General features: G+C 31.6%; 1 protein-coding gene across 1 annotated transcript; it reads right to left on the bottom strand.

The window, feature by feature from the left end:
* LOC129220624 (neuropeptide SIFamide receptor-like) lies at positions 1-21,706 on the bottom strand (the record flags this gene model as incomplete). The annotated part of the gene is made up of 3 exons (XM_054855054.1): positions 1-736; positions 15,528-15,550; positions 21,659-21,706. Coding segments are annotated over 3 exons (807 nt in total), but the record flags the coding sequence as incomplete, so codon positions are not given.
* Positions 21,707-23,288: the final 1,582 nt, after the last annotated feature.

Here is a 23,288-nt window from a genome sequence, read left to right as displayed (position 1 = left end):
TCACAAAGCAATGGTTTCGCAGCCACATTTTTTCACAGACGTAATATTTTTGGTTTTCGCTGACGTAGTTAGTGTCTTAGCCTTCCCAGACGAAAACCTTAACTTTTTCTTTTTGGCACACCTACAGCATTTCTCACCGGACAGAACCTCCACCAAACCAGCCCGGAACCTATTGTTAAAGAATGCATACAACAATGGATTGACACAACTGTTGGAAGCTCCAAGCCACTGAGCAAACGGCGCCAACAGTTGTATGATGCTTTCCTCCCAGCTGTTCTCCTGGTAAGGTTCTCCAACTTTGATGCGAGTGAAAATGGCATAAAGAGGAAACCAGGACCCCATGAATACCAACACAACAGTGAACAGCATCTTGATGACCTTGATTCTTGACTTTTGTATCATTCCATTGTTGTGTTCACCTTCGCCCGGTGTCTTTCTTTTCCAGACTCTGATCCAAATGAAACTGTAACACACCATGATCACAAATAGTGGCAACAGGTAGCAAAGTATGAGATTAGCCACTATGAAATATGCATTCCCCATGCGTTCCGTTGGCCAAACCTCTCGGCAGACGTACAGATCTTCATTATCGGATGTCTTACCAAAGAATATCAAGTTGAAGACTATGATCCATGGGAATGCGACTATGGCACTAAATGCCCATATCGTTGCAATTACGCAACGGCAGCTGTGAGACGTCATTTGGTATCGCATTGGAAGACATATTGCAAGAAATCTGTCAACAACATTAACAAAAATCAGTATTCAATCAGTTATCAAAAATCAATTGATTCATATGTGTATAATTGAATTTAACTTAACCCTCAACTGCTCAAACTATAATTATCTGTAGGGTTAAATATATATGCACATAGTGTTAGAGAAAATGTTTAACCCTACATAAGGTGGAATTTTGTTTTTAAATTTATTAACAATTTCAAAATTGGTTTATGACTCTGTAACTAACACATTAACTTATGTCAGTGCCAACGACCTTATTGTATAGCAGCCGTACTGGCATTACTCTAGTCACACTGATTAACAAAGGAATAACGCTCCTACAGGGAAATATAATGATGAAATTTGATGTGACCTCAAAGTCACGGTAGGCAGCAGAGGGTTAATTTTAGTGAAGTCTGAAGAAGGACCAATGTTCCTAAACTTCACGAGAGAATAAAGAAAATTTCAACACATGTTTGTTAGAGGTTAGAAAAGTCCTACACGAAAAAATAAATTGTACAATTTTCTTTGAATAGTTATTTGAACAAATATTTTTAATCAATACTAGGGGGCTCCACACCTTGTTCGCTGCAGCTCACTAACCCCCGATGATTGCTTCGCAATCTTATCTGGATCGCGAAGAATTTATAGTATCAAGAATCAGTTGCTATAGGTGTTACGATTAGAAAAAAAAAATCACCTTTCCCGCAGAAAAAAAGTTTTAGTAAAACACACTGAAACATAGAAAAATATTAAAATGCCACTCCAACTTGAAAACATAAAGAACTTCAAAAAAAAAAGATACGTATAATGAAATTGTTTTTAAAGCAATGCTTCAAAGAGCACTCCCCCCCCCCCCCCCCCAGGGTTCAAACTAACTTTCACTAAAATTTCACTGCTTAAGTGCTTCCTCAGCATAGCAAAACGGTAGTTTTGTATGTTCGCTTTCAAACTTGTGGTCTCTAGTAACATACTTTGTTTTTTTTATCTGTTTGTTTGTATATCCGTGCTTGAATTGAGTTCAGCCTTCAACCTAGAACTTTTCACTAAAATAGAAACCCTTATATCCGCTTTTCTAATTAATTGAGAAAATTCGAACAAGTTTTATTTGATGCAGAAATGAAATCTCTTTCAAACGACATAGAATGCTAACGGGTGCATAAACTCTTTTATCCCTTTAGTACGCGATTTACGTGAAATTTGGGACTAAAAACATAATTAGAAAAAACTAATTTGAAATTTAAAAAACATATGTCCAGATGCAAACCACCGATGCTCAAATTAATTTTGTACTAAATTTTAAGGCTGGAGGTGCTATGGTGTCTCCTGTACGCAGGCTCGCCACAGACTTCCTTTATCAATTTCTTTGACCTTACTTTTATAAATATATATATATAGCGATAAATTTACGAAACAATTGCAGAGATTTGGGGAAACAGAGTAGTGGGCAAGAAAGGGCAGCTGCTGTTTTTCCAAAATGATTTAATGATTTTTTTTTTTTTTGGTAATTTTGATTCTAAATAACGATTCATTAAATCTTGACTTCTGCAACTGAGAATTTTTACTATTAGCCGAAAATAGTTTTGCATCGAAACGGATTTGAAATTCAAGTTTAGCTAAGAGATAGTCTACCTTATTATCTTCTTTTTAAACACAAAGAAAAAAAGAACGAATGATAAATGAAAAAAACTGCTAGCGCCAGAAACTTTATTTAATTTTTAGTTTCTTTGAACGTACAGATTTTTTCAGAAAAAAAAGAGATTTTTAACAGATATCTGTGCAGCAACATTTATTTATTAAAATAAAACTGATATTGCATATATTTTTTTAGATCATAACTGGAGTCTTTACGATTAAAATTCCCCATTCAAAGGATCTTAAAACTAAAGGCAGTATACTGATTATTTACAGACTTAAAAAAAGAGGTTTAGGAAGTTATGGAATTGAATTATCACCAAAAAAAAATCCCTTTCAAACTCACTACCAACTAATTATGGCAACGTATGTGACGTTGTTAAATGGGGAAAACAGTTAAGACTGGTGAAAACATCATTTTTTTTTAAATGTCATAAAATGTTAATAAAATTATTCAAGAATATGTTAGCAAAGTTTGAGTGAAACATTCAGATAAGTTCCGACGCTATGAGCACTTGGAGTGACTGTGAAGATTCGAAAACGTTCACAAGACTTTTCTTTCAAACGCGTTTTTCTCAAAACTATTTTTTTTCAACTGGTATGCATTCTAGTTCAAGGAGTTATTAACCAATCGTTCTAAAATTTTGTGTGAATAGTCTTTATTCAATTATACTCTATATGAACCTAACTCTTGGATAATATTAAGAAAAATATTTTTTTTTTGTGCAAGAAATGTGAAAAAAAAATTGGTATAAAAACATAACATTGCAATCAAACACCTCAAAAACATGCATTTTTCAAATTTTTTGATCAAAATTAGGTTTATATTGCAGGAAATTTATGTTGTTTACGAGTAAGAAAAATCGTAATGATTGACTTCAGTAATGCGCACCAACAACAAGCTCTGATGACAGCAGCTTCTAACTCCATTAATTCTGGGGGAAATAACTTCAAAAAATTACAAATGTACTTTAAAAGATGAATAAACTAGCCTCCATGTTTAAAGAAATTCTGATTATTTCTTTCCTGTTAAAAAAAAAACAGGAAAAACACTAAAATTTCGACCTCCTAAACTGGTTTTCCCCCTTATGTAGTTAGACGAAAGATAACATTCAGACACATCTGTTTAAAATGTTAATTACCGTTACTTAAACATGTTACAGAATTGGTTCAATCTGAGAAATACGTTTTCCAACATAGTACACAAAACATGTTACAAAACATGAATACAACGTTTTGAAAGGCAGTTAAATATATAATAATGTCCCTAGGGTTAAAACATAAAAATAAATTTTAAGAATATGTCGGTGCACTGCATCCTTCACAAAACTGCTTACGTCATCACCATTTAAACAGTGGGTATAAAGATTAAAACAAGCATTTAGAACCCTTTAAAGCCATTAAAAGTATTTTTAACATGTCATGCCTTTTGACAATACTAAATGCAGTAATGAAGCGCTTTGTGTGTGTGTGTGTGTTTGCTAAAAATAAAATCCCTTAACGTCCTGTGTTCTGTTGTCTAATTGAATAAAAACTAATTTACTAGTTTTCTCCTCATGGCTCATTTCGAAGTAGAATTAATTTTCAAATCCCTATACAATGAATTCAATTGAATGCTGAGCATTTCGTAGTAGTGAATTTAGTACAAAAACAAACTTGCATGCTTAGTTAATAGCAATTCATTAACTACTTTTAAGCACCTAAAATCTCATAAACTTTAAGTTTGGAAAATAAAACATTAATCTCGTAACCGAAAGCAACAATCAACATAATGGTTACCGAACAGCGAATGGTTAGATTCTTTACATGATAGTACCGTAAAATCAGGTATACCATTCCCACTAGATTGCCTCTCTCACATCATAGGGTAATATAGGTAATTTTCTTACAAAAGCTATAGTCAACTATCTGCATTATTGGTCCTTCTACAGATATCGAACAATTTACACTGTGCTGCCAAAAAAAAAAAAAAACCTCAAAATGCTTCTGGCATTACTCTTGCAAATTCTAATGTAAAATGCCCCCTGAATCCAAATATGACCACTGTTTTCCCTCTACACGTCCCACTTTCCGGAAATGACGCCACCTAATATTTTACAGTTTCTTAGCAGTTTCTTATTTGGAGACATTTGACATTTGACACCCTCAGAGACCACCCGCACCTACCAATTGCTCGGTTTATCGGTTTTAAATGCTCAGATAAATCTGAGCAAGTGGGTCTCTGAGGAACCTTATTCAAATACATAAAACATTACATAATTATCTGTTTCAATTTTGATTTACTCTCGACAAAAATTTTGGTAATTTAACATTAATATATGTAATAAAAGCAGACAAAATCAATTCATAAAATCTTTACCAATGATACAGTACAACATAAACGACACTAGAAAGTTGTTGCTTTACAAAAATTAACGTGTTAATAAAGTGCATAAAAAAATTTAAACGATATTAACTATTGAAAACAGAAAAAATATGTGTATTAGTTAACGTCTTGAAACGTGAACGTTCTTATTTGGAGAGAAAGGGAGTATTATTTTAGCATTTGACACTGTTCCGATGGGCTAGATAAATGCGAAATTCAAAATCATGAACATTTAGACCAAGTCAAGAGATTCATGGGGGTATTCTCCCCTAAATTATTTTTTAAACCATCAAATCCATTCTTTTTTGTAGGGGGTTGTTTAACAATTTTTTCACTTTTTTCGGCATAAAAGCAGAATATAGGGAGTCCCATGTCCGAAAAAGTTGCAAGTTGAAAAAAAAATAAAAAATAATTAAAAAATCATTGGAAACATCGTATTTTGTATAGTCAGAGTAGCATCACAGATCTTCAGTAAAAAACTTTCCCGTATTATTCAACTTGCATTCCCAGACACAATGATGATTAAAAATGAACTTAGGTATGCATATACTATGGCATTACACATTGATGCCATTGTTTTTCACTATATCAAGAAATAATAAACGGTGCAGCCGGTGCAATTCCCGGAAATATATATATATATATACACTGCAAAAAATAATTGTTGTTTTCATAGTAATATACTGTTTTTTCTTACAGTTTAATACTGCTCTGCTAAATAACAGAGAAAAACTGTAAAAATGTTTTAGATTGCGCAAAACGATGCGCAAAAGGTGTTTCCTTTCATACGGGAAGATAAACTAATGAATTCAAGGTATCGACAGGCATTTTTGTTGATATTTCGGCTGTGCTGAGGCAGGACTGCTCATTTGTAATCCAAGTTAAAGGTAAGTGCTAGTTATATTATTCATTCCCTTTTCCTCAAAATGTAGTTTTCTTTATCATCGAGAATGTATGTAAAATAACAGTGTTTATTTAGAAATCGTAATTCGTATCCCAATATTCGTTGGTGTTGACTTTGCAATTTCTTTTAGTTGTTAAGTTGTAGCGATTGCTTTATAGCAAAAATCTGAGTAGTTGTTGTGATTCTGAATATTTCACTGCACGTATGATAGTTTTTAAACTTTTTCTGAAACTCAAATTTGATTTAAAAAGAAATCAATTCCCTCCTTGATCGTATTTAAAGTTATTAGAACATTAGACTTTGTTTACGATTATATTTTGTGTTATATAGGATGTGAGTACTTAAAATTTAAATTCTTATGTTTTCTAGTAAATTTTTTATCGTATCGCGATTGACTTCTTTCTTCTGTTTTTTTTTTCTTTTTCATATTCTGTTTTAAATTCTTTAAACAGTTTGCATTTAACCATTTTATTGATAAACTTTACGTTATGCGTCAGTAACTTTTATAACCTGTACATAATTTGATGAATAAAATGTAAATAAATAAAATAACAACGTGACCGAGAGACATGCAAACAGTATCAAGTTTACTGATTTTTTTTTTTTTTTTGAAGAATTTGCCACTCTGGAAATACAATACTCTGATGTCTGAACGACTCAAAATTCTCTTAAATCTGGAGCCAGCTTTCATACTTATCCATCAAAACTAAAATAATAATAATTTAAAAAAATCATCAATGAAGCACTCCAAAAAAAAAACTAATAAAAATTAAGCATCTTTAGATACAAACACGAAACCCTTGTGTTTCAAAAGTTTTACATTTGCGTCGGCAGGAAATTAAAATTTTACTTCAGGAAAAATGCACTAGTACCATTGAAACTTGTGAGCATAAAAATAATTTTAGAAACTATATCCAAAAACACTCGATGGGAGGTCACGGGAAGTCTCTATGACCTCCCCAAAATTGTCACATTGGAAAAATTTTATCTCACGATTCGGCAAAATTGCGGACATAATTGTAATGTTGCAATTTTTGAATTCTCAAATATCCAAATTTCATTAGATATTGTACTTAATTGTGCGTTCTTAACGTGCGCATGCACCAGTATTTTATTAATCTGCAAATATGTAAGTACCATTCCACAAGTTGAGATTATACGCCTTCCCAACATATTTAATTAAGTTCAGGCCGTGCCTGGCTATATTCTTAAAATTTTCAGCTTTTCATTTCTGATCTGGCAGTGTTGCGTTCTCGTCTAAATTACTGCTTTTTAATTTAAAGTAGAATATTTACATTATTATGCATTGTTTGTCTTATTTTATTCGCCTTGAAGGACATGCTCATTTAGAAAAGTAGATGAATCCAGAACTACAAAAGAATTTGAGACTCTTGTAACCTTGAACTCATCAGTTTCCTTACATTTTAACTTTTAGAACACTTTGAGTCTTAAATTTTGGCATCAATATGTTCAGGATGAAGACAAAAAGTATATCATAAATACTGAAAAGTGTGATTCTGTACTTCACTGTCTTTCACTGCATATAAAAAGTAAAAATATATCAGATTGTTATTCGTGTAAAATGAAAAAAATCAGAGAATTTTGTTTAAACCTGTAAAGGAGATTCAAGCCAAAGTCGGGTAAAATCTTTTGCATTTAAATGTGATGGGTTCCTTAGCAGTTGAGTTCTTTAGGGAGGGGGGGTTTATTTTCACAATAATAGACGATTTTTCAAGACAGTCTTCGGTTTATTTCTTAAAGAAGAAAAGTGAGGTTTTCAAAACCTTTGTCAAGTTTTAAAAGAGAACAGAGATATTTGCGGAAAAGATCCGATAACGGAAAGGAATTTCTGAACCCCCGGGTTTGAAATTTACCTTGGCGACCAAAGCATAAGAATCGAAAAAACTAACAAATCCTCCAGTTGACAAAGTAGCGTCATAGAACACCATAACACAACATTAATGAATGGAATTAAGACACTTTAAAATGAAACGGGTTTGTCTCAGCAGTTTTGAGCCGAAGCAGCTATGTGCTTCCACTACTTACGGACTAGAGCGGTTTTAAAAGGAAAAATCAAAACCTTTTTTGAGCTATTTCTGGGAAGAAAGCCATCTATTAAAAACTCACTTGTTTTTTTTTTTTTTTTTGGCTGTATATCTTATATTGGACTTCTAAAACAGAAAATAAACAAATTGGATATGAGAGCTAAACTGGGAGTCATGGTAGGATATGCGTTTCATACGAAAGGTTATAGTATTTTGGGATTCCGAAAATCGCGAAGTGACAGAAACGCTGTATGTTAAATTCGATGAAAATAAATTCTAGGTGGGGGGGGGGGGGACAGGAACGGGAAACAAAGGAATACAGTTTTATTTCACTACTGAGTAAATCTGAAGTAGAAGAAGAATATCCTGAAAATCATAAAATAGCATGTTGAGAATTAAATTGGTTAAAGAAATACAAAGGCAAAGTAGAGAATGCAGGGATATATATTATTCTATTGACACGACGGTTCTAAATTCCGAATCGCGAAGCTGAGGTTTATTGTTCTGAAAATAACATTGAATGTGATCCAAAATAGTTCGATTTCACTTGTGATGATAATTCACGAAAAAGTATCAGATTCTGATGAAGATGAGGGGGGGGGGATAGTTCAAGTAAGCTAGAAGCTAGCATTTTTGAAGATGTAATTCCTTCGAATTTGAAACAAAGTTTGAGAACGCCAGAAAGTGAAGATTGGAAAAACACAGCAGAACAGATAAGCAGAACTAAATAATGCGCTTCAAGGCCAGACTGGTTATTTTAGTTAACCACCAGGTATGGGGGGGGGGAGTACTTTTCGCAAGTGTTCTCTCCAGCAATTTCCTTTTTTTATTCATGCTTTTTTTTAATTTTTGTGTATAAGCTATATTGGGTCCATTTCCAAACTAATGTTTGCAATGCGTATCTATATGCGGGTATAAAAAAGGAGATTTGTGAGACTAGCTGAAGGGTTTCTCGATCCCTGAAATCTAAATTTTGTCTGTAAATTGAAAAAATTATTGTCATTCTGATACAGATTACGCCTCGAATCACGACGACCGGATTTCAAAGGCGGAGGGAGGGAGAGGGGGTCTAGTTTTTTGTATAGGTTCAAATTAATATGGTATACATTCAAACAAAAATGCGTAGCACTGTCAACGATGGAAGCGGAGTAAATTTCAATTAGTGAACAATCTAAGGAAGCTATATGAATCAAAGGAATTTTAAATGAATTGGCCACGAAGAGTTCAGAATTTTAGGTTGATTAATAGTACTCTGTACTGTGACATTATAGTTGCGATCGATTTTTCTAGATTTGCAATAGAAAATTGCAGAACTCAACAGAATGATGTGGGGTACCATTTCCTAAGGAATTCGATTGATAAAAATGAAATAGGAATAAAATCTGCTGAAACTAAAAATAATTTAGCAGATTGTTTCTGCTAAACAATCTGCTAGCAGATTGTTTAGCAGAAACAATCAAGAACTATGGATTGGAACAAGATAAACTGAATTTTATTTTGTTCTGATTGAAATGTGATCGGGCATACTATTCATTTAAGTCTGAGTTTTTTAAATTTGTAGTTCAATATTAGTTTTTACGGGTAGTTAAATATTATCACTTCAAGAATCGCCGGAATATAGAAATTTCCGTTGCTAGAGCGAAATTAGACGTACATTTCTTTATTTTTTTAAAAAAATTTCAGTAAATTTTGGAACACTGATTCAAATCGAAGGAACCAAAACAGAATGTTAAATACTTTATTATTTATTGTATGTATTTTTGTAAAAATTACAGGAACAAAATTAAAAGCCAACTTCATAATGAAAGCAACAATAAAGATTAAAGTTTAAAGTACGATATATTACAGCGTATTTCTTCGCATATTCAGACTTGTGTGACACTTATCAAACAAAATTACTGATTATTTTTACTGCAATGTGAATAAAAAGCAGTTATTTTGCAAATAGAGTATGTTTAAATCTACAGTTAAAAAGTGGTGCGGTCTTCTGGCAAAGCATTTTCAAGAAGGGTAGCATTGTTTACAACAAGGAAGGCGGGCCAAATGTGGACTTACAATTTCTTAATGATTGGAACTGGCACTACCAGATTTACTCAATTTTTTGATATGTTTGATGATTTATTCTTTTGTTAAAAACTTTCAACATTTCTGACCAATTTTCATTTTTTACTGAATTGACTTGAACTAAGCCATCTTGATTTTGGGAATATAGAATTGTTTCTTCCAGATTTCAGGAAAATTCTGAAAAACTTTAAGATAAATTGTGTAAATCCTCTCAAAAGAAGTGCCACTTAATAAAAAAAAAAAGTCTCTGATGGTTTAAATGGGGGTATCGATAGTGTTCAAATTGGAGGAGGGGGGGAGAGGGCGTCCCCATTTTGAAAGACACAGAATATAAATGAAACATCATATATTTGCTTAAATATTAAGGCATAAGATAGAATGTTCTTACGGTATTATTTTATTTCAACTCAAATGACTCTTTTATGTGATTCCTTAGTACTTAAGAAAAAAAGCTCCAAAAAAATTAAATTTTAACACTACAATAACTTATTTGTGGAACAAAATATAGGAAAAAAAATATTTTGAAAAATTATAAGTATGTAAAATATTTTATATTAAGTACATACAGAGTTTTAAGTAATTAAACGTAAAATTACTTTACGTCACACTTTGTTTTATATTCAGATTTCTAACGATGGGAAGCTGTCAAAGAAAAAGATGAAGCTGGTATCAGTTGAACATAGTTTGAGCTGTTTAACAAGTGTTGGAAAGGAATATGGGTTACCAAAAAAAAAAGAAGAAGAAAAACCATCTATATACGACCTTCAGTGCTACTATAGCAACTCGGGGGAGGGGTACTAAAAGAGGCTTGATAGAGTATTCATTGTTTTAAATGGAATACCCCAATATTTCCCAAATGGTTGTCCTAAACATCGATCTTGCTCCATTTCCTAAAAAATATTTCGCTACCTCATCTTTATTATTGTTTTGAAGTAAACATATTGTAATCCGATAATCTGAAGCCTATTATAAGAAAAAACTAGATACAAGTTTTATCATTTTTAAAACATTTTTATTTTTTTCTTTAGGCCAAGATGTTAGCTTTCCCATTTTGGACAACTTGGAATTCTTGACTTATAGAAGGAGTGTTATTCTCCCGACCACTTCAGTTATCCGATCGATTAAACATTATTCTTAATCAACAGTCTCATATGTATTACGAAATCCTTCAAAAATACCGAAAATTACAAGGATTTTTTTTTTTAAATTGCACTTCAAAACCAATATAAGTGCATTTCTTTACATGGAAGATAAAATGTAAGATATTATTTTCTTTATTTTTTCTTTTTTGAGTTCTTATGTAAAGTATCCAGATTAGGTCTACTTTAACTATACATTAATAACCACCGTTACAAATGCGTAATTCGCAAATTGCTGCCAAACAATTTGTTTTCTCCTTAAAACAACATATTTACGCTTAACTCGTTCCTGAAATAAACGGTTCAATTACAATTTAGGTATATGTTAAGCAGTTTCAAAATAAAAACGTTTCTCAAGGTAACCTTAATTTCAGATCATTCAGAGTCATAATTTTAATCATTTTTGGGCGTATTTTTATACCTACGTAATTTGATTTTTCCATGTATGTCTTTTGGTGTCCACAAGTTTTATGAGATTCTAACAATTTTTATTTTGACAGATGCTTTCATAATATAAGGCCTAATGATGGCTCCAAAGTCGGCAAAGATGTCACAAAGAAGAATCAAGTTCGTGATATAAAAATGTTGACCTCGAAAGCATTTGCATTCGATTTTAAATGAATTTCTGCAATTTCACTGTAATAATCTGTATTTATAGGTAATGTATACGAAATAAAATAATTTGGCGATTTTTAATGCTGTGAATGTTTCGTTTTTTCTCATGAAAACAGTATAACAGAATATAAAGTTAAACTTTATATAAACCTGACAGATTTTACTATACCGAGTGAAAAATTGTTTCTGTTTAGTAACTCTGGAATTCTAAAATGTCACATATTTTTTGTTTTCATCTATGTAAACTTTAAAAGGTTAATAATATCAAGTATTATCTAATCTATAATACTATTCAGTTTACAATAAAAACCATTCTGTGCAGTCTAAATGCTGAATATTGCACATATGGTGTGAAATAACGTTTGTTAATAGTATTTCTCAAATAAAGTAGGTACAAGTACAACTTATAACATTAAAAAAAGAAGAAAACCATGAAAATAATCTGTTTTTCCAGAAAAGGAAAATAAATACAAGGAATTGTTTGTATGAAGTTAAAAATAAACTTGAAGGTATAATGGATTGCATATTGTAAAACATTTCCCACGTTATGCTGCTCATTTTAGCATTACAATATTGCTGAAAGTGAAAAAAGTACTTTCAGTGAAGATACGATGTAGTGTTTTCAGTTATATATGTATAAAAAAACTTCTCATTTTTACTACCTTCATGGATCAAAAAGTTTTGTTTTATGAAAAGGCTATAATTGTTCTTAAAATAAAGCTTCAGACCATATCTTGCAATCTCCTTCTATTTGTAAATTTTTAAGTTGGCAATAAAAGCTAAAAGTTTTTTGTAGAAATGAAAAAGCACCATTTTTCCACCTGTAACAGGTGTTTATAAAATATAAAGATGGGCATTGATTTATTTTGTGTACAATGAAATTAATATCAATAAAGCATATATTTAGCAGCAGTTAATTATTTTTATGTAAAATGTTTTTATATTTCTCTACTTGTTGCTTTTCATAGCCTAAAACATTTTGTTGTTGAAAAACTTTAGAAAAGGAACAGATTTCGTATGTAGGCTAATTTCTACAACGTACATACAGAATCAATTGCTTTACTTTTCTATATTGTTCTTCAGCTGTAAAAGCAGTGATTTCGGCTATGAAAAGAGACAACAATAGGGGAGAAAACTCTTTTGCATAAACATTTATAACTATTTAATTTATGTTTTACTGCTGTTAATTTTACTGTAAAAATCATTGATAAAACCGTATACTACTGCTTTTACGGAGCAGTGCAGCTGATTTCGCAGCATATTACTGCTGACTTTACAGTTTGTTACTGTTAATTTTACAGGGCAATTTCATTTAAAAAGCAGTGTATTACTGTTAATTTTACGTACTATCTCTGTTCAATTTACAGGCCAATGCATTCCTGAAACAGTATATTACTGCTAATTTTACTGTTTGATACTGTAAATTTTACAGGGCAGTTTCATTAAAAAACTATATTACTGCTAATTTTACAGCAAGTCATTGTTAATTTCACAGGGCATTTCCATTAAAAGACAGTATATTACTGCTAATTTTACAGTTTATCGCTGTAAATTTCACAGTAAAAGTCTGTTATAAGACAGTATATTACTGCAAATTTTAGTTTATCTTTGTAATGTGAGCTGCCAGTATTATACCGTAAAAACAACAGTTTATTTTTTGCAGTATATATATATATATTCCCCTCCAAATAAAAATACTGGCTATGAAACTGTTGAAAACTGAAAAAAAGTGTCACGTGCAGGGGGAAACCGGTGGTCATATCTGGATTCAGGTGGAATTTAACATAAGAATCAGCAAGAATTATATCAGAAGCATTTTAAAGGTTTTTTTTTTACAACACAAAGTTTTTAAACAAACACTGATCTGTAATAAAACTGCCTAGATTATTATGTCACCACAATAATACATTACAATAAACTATCAAAAGATGAAAAATGGCTTCAAGATTATTATTGGGAAAAAGATTTCAATTGAGCAATTTATTACCTTTTTCGTATTATTAACCCTTTTGTAATAACCTTGTATCGTATTAGTAAAAAATAAGTCAAAGGAGAGACCACATTTACTTAAAAATGCATCAGATAAATCCACGTCTTACATTAAATATGTAATAATAACCAGTATTTTCTATTAAAATTATATAAAAAATAAAAGAGAATTATGTAAAAAAATATTAGCCTCCATATAAAAACATCTCTCTAAATTGTATAAATATCAAAAGAAATTGAATAATGCTATACTGCTGTAAAACCGCTGTTGCGTATAGCATAAAAACTACATATGCATATATATTGACATTGCTGTATATTTATAGACAGGTATGATACATTGGATTCGTATTAGGAAGCCTCCTGGACTATTCATACTTACCTATCTATTGATATGGCCATTAAAGTATTGACAGATGCACTGACAGCCAAACCTTGTAGAAAAGCGACAGCTTTACACAGATAAGGGCCCAAAATCCATGCTATTGAGAAAATAGAAGTAAAAGTGAGCCATCACCACTAACACCAAAAGATATTCATACTTTCAAATATACCCAAGCATAAAGAGAGGCATGCATATTAAGACTAATCAGTGTAGATTAAATGTAGTTTTTAAAACTAGTAGTAATAAAGTACAGAATACCCTATACAAGATCCTTTATTAAAATTAAAACAGTTATTTCGATTTACTCTTAAGATTTGTAGTCTCAAAATTTACATGCATGCAAAAAATACTAGAAAAGAAGAGAATAGAGGGGGGAAATTCCAAAATCATTGAAAATAAAAAAAAACTGCATCAACAAAACTGAACGACATACAAGCAACTTAAATTAAAACTGAAATATACCTAAAATGAGGGCTTTAATGGAAAGGAAATGAATTGAGATTTTGGATCATGTAAACAAATTTAATATATCAATATTAATCTGCGGAATTTCAAATTTTGCTATGTTAACAAAAGTGTATTTACATAGAAGAATTCAAGTTCGTGTTATTTGACCCACTTAAAGAAGTTTTTATTATAATTTTCTCCACCTTGCTCTACCTCTTAGAGATACTCCTAAGATTTTACGAGTTTTTTTAATACTAGCCTTGTCCTGGTGTTACTTTGGTTGAGTCAAGTTATTCAATAGTTGCCAAAAACAATAATGAATTATAATAATTACAAATAAATCTGTCAATAACGGTTTTACGAATAAGTAGTCATTTGTATCAAAAATAAAATCGTTTACATCGATTGTTGAAGTGTGTAATGAAAGAATGCCTGAAACGGACATGGAACAAGTTTTCATTAAAAGTCTTTCAGTGTAACAACTTTTAATAAAATGCTTTCCATATTTTTCTACTTTATATGAATAACTATTGTTTCTGGGAATGTTTCACGTATTAACTAGGCTTACTTAGAGCGAGTGGTGCGACACGCTAAACATTTAGTAATCAAGGAGATCTTTCCGAAAAAGCAATAACAAATGAGGTAGTGAGAAGCAAATAAGTGCCACAATCAAAAATGTGGAGATAATCAGTACAAATGGTGGTGTAACCTTTCCTTGGTTTTAAGGCATCTACTACTAGCAGACACCATATTATTTTCGATACTAGTAACTCTGGTGGGTGCTGCTTTACATCATGATTTAAGAAACAAATTCAATGAACGCCTACCTATTATCTGATCTTTAAACGAGTTTTACTCGGAACTTGAAGAGGTCCACTTACATCCCGTTGCTTCTCATTAGCTCAAATGTAAAACAGCTTGACGGGGAAATATTGAAAGATTATCTAATTATTCAGAAACAGCGTAACAGATGTTGAGCGGTCCTTTCCAGAAGAAAAAACGTTGCGTTTGTTTCCACTAGTAGAGAGTAGTTTATTCCTTTGATTTTTAACACTAACGTCACTACATGAGCTTATTTTACAAGTAGGAGAATGCGGGGCAAAATGAAATAGCGAGGTAAAGTGAAATGGCGAAATATCTCCGCTATTAGCTCCACTTACCTAGTAATATTTTAATTGTGTAGTAACATATGTAGTCTATTCCAATCAAGAAAACTTACCTCTGAAAATTGAAGCATATGCACTGCAAAAAATAAGTGTTGTTTTTATAGTAATATACTGTTTTTTCTTACAGTTTAATACTGCTCTGCCAAATAACAGAGAAAAACTGTAAAAATATTTTAGATTGCGCAAAACGATGCGCAAAAGGTGTTTCTTTCATACGGGAACAGAAACTAATGAATTCAAGATATTGGCAGCCATGTTTTTTGATGATTCGGGTGTGCTGAGGCAGGACTGCTCAACTGTAATCCAAGTTAAAGGTAAGTGCTGGTTATATTATTCATTCCCTTTTCCTCAAAATATAGTTTTCTTTATCATCGAGAATGTATGTAAAATAACAGTTTATTTTGAAATCGCAATTCGTATCCCAATATTCGTTGATGCTGACTTAGCAATTTCTTATAGTTGCTAAGTTGCAGCGATTGCTTTCTAGCAAAAATCTGAGTAGTTGTTGTGATTCTGAATATTTTACTGCACGTGTGATAGTTTTTAAACATTTTCTGAAACTCAAATTTTATTTAAAAATAAATCAATTCCTTTCTTGATCGTATTTAAAGTTATTTGAACATTAAACTTTGTGTACGATTACATTTTGTGTTATAAACTATGTCCGTACTTAAAATTTAAATTTTTATGTTCTCTAGTGAATTTTTAGCATATCGCGATTGACTTCTTTCTTCTGTTTTTTTTTCTTTCTTATGTTCAGTTTTAAATTCTTTAACATTTTGCATTTAACCATTTTATTGAAAAACTTTACGTTATAGCGTCAGTAGCTTTTATATTCTGTACATAATTCGATGAATAAAATGTAAATAAATAAAATAACAACGTGACAGAGAGACATGCAAACAGTATACAATTTACTGATATTTTTTGTTGAAGAATTTGACACTGGAAATATAATACTCTGATGTCTGAACGACTCAAAATTCTCTGAAATCTGGAGCCAGCTTTCATACTTATCGGTCGAAAGTAAAATAATAATAATTAAAAAAATCATCAATAAAAAACTCAAAAAAATAAGCATCTTAAAATACAAACACGAAACCCTTGTGTTTTAAAAGTTTTATATTTGCGTCAGCAAGAAATTAAAGTTTTACTTCAGGAAAATTGCACTAGTACCATTGAAACTTGTGAACGTAAAAATAATTTTAGAAACTATATTTAAAGGCACTTGATTGGAGGTCATGGGAAGTCTCTATGACCTCCCCAAAAATGCCATATTGGGAAAATTTTGTCTGGCTATTCGGCAAATTTGGGGACATAATTGTAATGTTGCAATTTTTAAATTTTCGAATGACCAAATTTCATTAGATATTGTACTTAATTGTGCGTACTTAATGTGTGCATTCACCAGTATTTTATTAATCCGCAAATATTTAAGTTCCATTTGGCAAATTGAGATTATACGTTTTCCCAATATGTTAAGTTCAGGCCGTGCCTGGCTATATTTTAAAATTTTCGGCTTTTCATTTCTGATCTGGCAGTGTTTCGTTCTCGTCAAAATTACAGCTTTTAAATTTAATGTAGAATATTTACATTATTATGCATTGTTTGTCATATTTTATTCGCTTTGAAGGACATGCTCATTTAGAAAAGTAGATGCTCGAGAACTACAGTAGAATTTGAAACTCTTATAACCTTGAAATTCAACAGTTTCCTTACATTGTAACTTTTAGAACACTTTGAGTCTTAAATTTTGGCATCAACATGTTCAGGATGAAGACAAAAAGTATATTATAAATAATGAAAAGTGTGATTCTGTACTTCATTGTCTTTCACTGCTTATCAAAAGTAAAAATATGTCTGATTGTTATCCGTGTAAGATGAAAAAATCGGAGAATTTCGTTTAAACCTGTAACGGAGATTCAAGCCAATGCCCGGTAAGATCTTTTGCATTTGAATACGATGGGTTCCTTAGCAGTTGAGTTTTTTAAAGGGGGGGGGGAATTATTTTCACAATAATAGACGATTTTTCAAGAAACTCTCCAGTTTATTTCTTTAAGAATAAAAGTGAGGTTTAAGAAAACTTTGTCAGGTTTCAAAAGATAAGAGAGATTTGTGGCAAAGCTCCGATAACGGAAAGAAATTTCTGAACTCCCTCCCGGTTTGAAATTTACCTTAGCGACCAAAGCATAAGAATCGAAAAAACCAACAAATCCTCTAGTTAATAAAGTAGCGTCATAGAACACTATAAGTTAACATTAATGAATGGAAACTTTTAAATGAATCGAAAGTTCCTCAGCAGTTTTGAGTCAAAGCAGCTATGTATTTCCACTGCTTACGGACTAGAGCGGTTTTAAAAGGAAAAACCAAACCCTTTTTTGAGCTTTTTGGGGGAAGAAAGCCATCTATTAAACAAAACCTATTTTGAGCTATTTGGGGGAAGAAAGCCATCTATTAAACACTCCCGTGGTTTTTTGGCTGCATTTCGTATATTGGACTTCCAAAATAGAAAATAAACAAATTGGATATGAGAACTCAACAAGGAATCATGGTAGGATATGCGTTTCATACGAAAGGTTACAGAATTTGGGATCTCAAAAATCGCGAAGTGACAGAAACGCTGAATGTTAAATTCGATGAAAATAAATTCTGGGCGAACCCCCCCCCCCCCCCCCCAGGAACGAGAAACAGAGGGACACAGTTTTATTTCACTACCGAGTAAATCTGAAGTAGAAGAAGAATATCCTGAAAATCATAAATAGCATGTTGAGAATTAAATGGGTTAAAGAAAGTCCAAGGCAAAATAAAGAATGCAGAGATAAGTATTATTCTATTGACACGACGGTTCTAAAGTCCTAATCGTGAAGCCGAGGTTTATTGTTCTGAAAATAACATTGAATATGACACAAAATATTTTAATTTCACTTGTGATGATAATTCAAGAAAAGTATACGATTTTTATGAAGATAGGGGGGATAATTCAAGTAAGCTAGAAGCTAACATATACGAGATTTAAAATTGGCAAAACGGAATAACTCAAGAAATTCAGGTGATATGAGAAAAAAAGTTTACGTAGTGGTTCCACTGAATGAAAGTTTTAGAAAGAAAAAAGGGTACAGATGTTTTTTTTTAATTAAAAAACAAATGAGCAGAATGAAATAATGCGCTTCAAGACCAGACTGGTAATTTTAAATACCCACCAGGTGGGGGGGGGGGGTACTTTTCGCAAGTGTTCTCTCTAGTAATTTCTTTTCCTTTGATTGAAGCTTTCTTTTGAATTTTTGTGTATAAGCTACATTGAGTCCATTTCCATGTAGATGTTTGCAATGCGTATCTATATGCGGATGTAAAAGAGGAGATTTGTGAGACAACCTGAAAAGTTTGTCCATCCCTGAAATCTAAATTTTGTTTATAAATTGAATAAATCATTGTCATTCTGATACAGATTACGCCTCGAATCACGACGACCGGATTTCAATGGGGGGGGGGATGGAAGCGGAGTATATTTCAATTAGTGAATAATCTAAGGATGTCGGTTAAAGGAATTTTAAATCTATTGGCTACGAAAAGAGTTCAGAATTTTAGATTGTCACTGTACAGAGTAGTATTAATCAATCTAGTTGCAATCGATTTTTCTAGTTCTGCAATAGGAAATTGCAGAACAAAGCAGATTGATGTGGGGTACTATTTCCTAAGGAATTTGATTGATAAAAATGAATTTGGAATACAATTTTTTGAAACTAAAAATAATGTAGCTCATTGTTTTACAAAACCTTTCTCTAGGGAAAATTTACATAAAACTTGAATTGCAAAAACATATTTTTCTAGAGTTTTTTTTTCTTTTTCTGAAATGTTTCAATTATTCCATTATGTTTAACTTACAATTTGTGCACACAAACGGATGGCCTGTAATATATTTCTATTTTTTTTATTCATGTCTTAAAGTATTTCATTCTAGCCGCCTGAATTTCCTTCATCTAAATTTATTCACTAATGCAATATTATTTCTATGAGTTTAGTGGTATGCAAATGTAAAGAACTACGTAACTTGTGACCAGAATTGAATGGGTGGTCTCATTTTATCAAGATGTCAGTTCGTAGTTGTGTTCCGCTTGGAATTTCAAAGAAGCCTCTAGTTTGAACGATGTTGCGATGATTCACTTAGTGACATGAATGCCGGTAATGGAAGTTTATAAGTACCTTTTTCATTTATATTTTTATGTTTTAGGATGTAATTTGTAATCACAAATGCTTTTGAGTTTTAGAGCGTTCTTAGCCACTAAAGCCTATCCTACGGTCTGTGTACCATATTAGGCCCCTAAAGCTGATTTTTGTGTGCCCGTTGTCAGGTTTTATGTTACAATCAAGAACTATGTATTGGAACAAGATAAACTAATTTTTTTTTTATTTAAATGTGATGGATCATACAATTCATTTATGTCTGGGTTTTTTAAACTTGTAATTCAATATTGGTTTTTATGGGTAGTTGAATATTATCATTTCAAGAATCACCGGAATATAGACATCTCTGTTGCTAGTGCTAAATTAAACGTAATTTATTTCATTATTTATTTATTTTTTATTTTTATTTTCCAGTAAATTTTAGAGCACTGATTCTTTGTTTTTACATGTTATTAAAATTGAAGGAACCAAATCAGAATGTTAAGTACTTTATTATTTATTGTACGTATGTTTGTAAAAAATTTAAAGGAACAAAATTTAAAGTCAACTTCATAATGAGAGCAACAATAAAGATTAGAGTTTAAAGTATATTCTTTCTCTGTATATTCAGACTTGTGACACTTATCAAACAAAATTATAGATTGTTTTTATTATAATGCAAATAAAAAGCAGTTATTTTGCAAATGTGAGCATATTTAAATTTACAGTTAAAAGAGGTGCGGTCCCTCTGTCAATTATTTCCAAGAAGCGTAGCATTGTTTACAACAAGAACGGCGGGCCAAATGTGGACTTACAATTTCTTAATGATTAGTACTGGCAGTATCAGATTTAATCTATTTCTTGACATGTTTGTCGATTTATTCTTTTGTTAAAAACTCTCAACTTTTCTGATCGATTTTCACTTTTTACTGAATTGACTTTAACTAAGCCATCTTGATTTTGGGAATATAGAATTGTTTCTTCCGGGCTTCAGGTAAATTCTGAAAAACTTAAAGATAAGTTGTCTAAATCCTATCAAAAGAAGTAGCACTTAAAAAAAAAGTCGCTGGTGGATTAAATGGGGACATCGATAGCTGTTCCAAACGGGGGGGGGGGCGTCCACATTTTGAAAGACATAAAATATAAATGAAACATCTTAAATTATGCTTAAATATTAAGACAGATATAAGATAGAATGCTCTTACGGTATTATTTTATTTCAACTCAAATGATTTTTTTATGCAATTCCTTAGTACTTAGAAAAAAGCCCCAAAAAATTAAATTTAAACAATATAATAACACAATTGTGGAATAAAATATATGAAAAAAAATTTTTTAAAAATAATAAGTAAAGTATTTTATATTAAGTGCAGAAATCTAAATAATTATTTTACATCACACATTGTTTCATATTCAGATTTCTAATAATGGGCAGCTGTCAAAGAAAAAGAATATGAAGCTGGTATCAGTTGAACATAGCTCATGGAATATAAGTTTAAAAAAAAGAAAAAGAAAGAAAAAACATCTACGGTTTTCAGTGCTACTATAGCAACTCGGGGAGGGGGGGGGGGCTAAAAGAGGCTAGATACAGTATTCATTGTTTTAAATGAATACCTCAATATTTCCCAATTGGTTGTCTTAAACGTCGACCTTGCTCCATTTTCTAAAAAAATAATTCTCTAACGCATCCTAATTATTGCTTTGAAGTAAACATATTGCAATCCAATAATCTGTAGCCTATTGTAATAAGAAACTAGTTTCAAGTTTTATTATCCTTAAGATATATATTCTCCCACTCACCGATCACTTCAGTTGTCCGATCGAAAAAAATAAATATTACTCTTAATCAACGGTCTCCTATGTATTACAAAATCCTTCAAAACTACCGAAAGTTAGAAAGATTTTTTTTAAATTGTATTTCAGAAACCAGTATAAATGCATTTCTTGACATGGAAGATAAAATGTAAGATTATGTTCTTTCTTTTTTTCTTTTTTGAGTTCTTATGTAAAGTATTCAGATTAGTAAAGTCAGACCAAACAACGTAAGTAGAAGCACAAATTTGTAAATTACAGCAGACACGTGTTTCGGCGTTACAGGGAACGCCTTTTTCAATGCAAAAAATAATGAGCTTATGGATGAAAAGACATCCGACAAAAGCCAAGAACAGATAAACATGCAGCTTAAAAGATAAAAACAGCGGATTAGCCAAACACCAATGACAAAGTTATAAACCGATCAGGAACCAATAGGAATGCAAGCAAAGGCCAGGAGCTTTCTCTTAGGTACGAACCCAGAAAGAAAGAATTCAATTGGACAAGGATTAAGCCGAAGCTAAAACAAAAAGAAAAGAAATTGTCAGTAACCGTGAACCGCAGGAAAGGAAAAGCAGAATGGAAAACCATGAAATACAATAAAAAAAAAACACAAAAAAATATTCGAAAAAAGGAAAAATAAAGATAAATAGACGAAAATTGGGGGGGGGGGGGTTGTCAATCCAGACAAAAAGGTAAAAATAAACAAAGGGAGATAGATAAAAATGAGTGGGAAAAAAAGGAGGGGGGGATGGGGAAAGGACAGTATTAAAGATATGGGAGCCAAATGTTAGAAAAATATGGAACTGCACTAAGATCGTTAACTAAGTTAGAACTGTTCCTCAAAATATGAAAGGATTCCCAAAAGTCAAGATCTGCTGAATTGGGGCATTTTTGGATAATCTGATAAGAGTTAAAATCAAAAGAGTGATTCGAATCCCAACAATGTTGAGCAATACTAGACTTATTTAATTGTTGTTTTTTCACATAATTTTGATGCTCTTTCAAGCGAATTTTTAAAGCACGCCGAGTCTGTCCAATATAGGCAAGTTTACAACTACAATTAATTCTATAAATTCCACAACAATTAAGAGGGTGAATAGGATCTTTAAGAGAAGAGAATGAAAGTTTATTAATAGGAGAGAACACCACCTGGAATTGGAAACGTTTTAGAATCTTAGCAACCTGATAGCTTACAGATGGAAAGAATGGCAAAACAACCAAATTCTTTCTGATGAAGGTTCGGTTAAGAACATTAGTTTGGGATTTATTTGAAAGTTTTTTATAAATGGAATCAATCAAAGTTGGCGGATAGTATCTATCAATTGCCACAGCTTTAAGATAATTAAGTTCCACTTTAAGAAGTTCCGACAGAGAACAAATATTAATGATTGATTCCATTTATAAAAAACTTTCAAATAAATCCCAAACTAATGTTCTTAACCGAACCTTCATCAGAAAGAATTTGGTTGTTTTGCCATTCTTTCCATCTGTAAGCTGTCAGGTTGCTAAGATTCTAAAACGTTTCCAATTCCAGGTGGTGTTCTCTCCTATTAATAAACTTTCATTCTCTTCTCTTAAAGATCCTATTCACCCTCTTAATTGTTGTGGAATTTATAGAATTAATTGTAGTTGTAAACTTGCCTATATTGGACAGACTCGGCGTGCTTTAAAAATTCGCTTGAAAGAGCATAAAAATTATGTGAAAAAAAACAATTAAATAAGTCTAGTATTGCTCAACATTGTTGGGATTCGAATCACTCTTTTGATTTTAACTCTTATCAGATTATCCAAAAATGCCCTAATTCAGCAGATCTTGACTTTTGGGAATCCTTTCATAT

This window comes from Uloborus diversus, chromosome 4 (assembly GCF_026930045.1).
Source record: "Uloborus diversus isolate 005 chromosome 4, Udiv.v.3.1, whole genome shotgun sequence".
Taxonomy (NCBI): Eukaryota; Metazoa; Arthropoda; class Arachnida; order Araneae; family Uloboridae; genus Uloborus; species Uloborus diversus.
The sequence above is the reverse complement of the archived record's forward strand: the minus strand, read 5'-3'. Positions and strand labels throughout refer to the sequence as shown.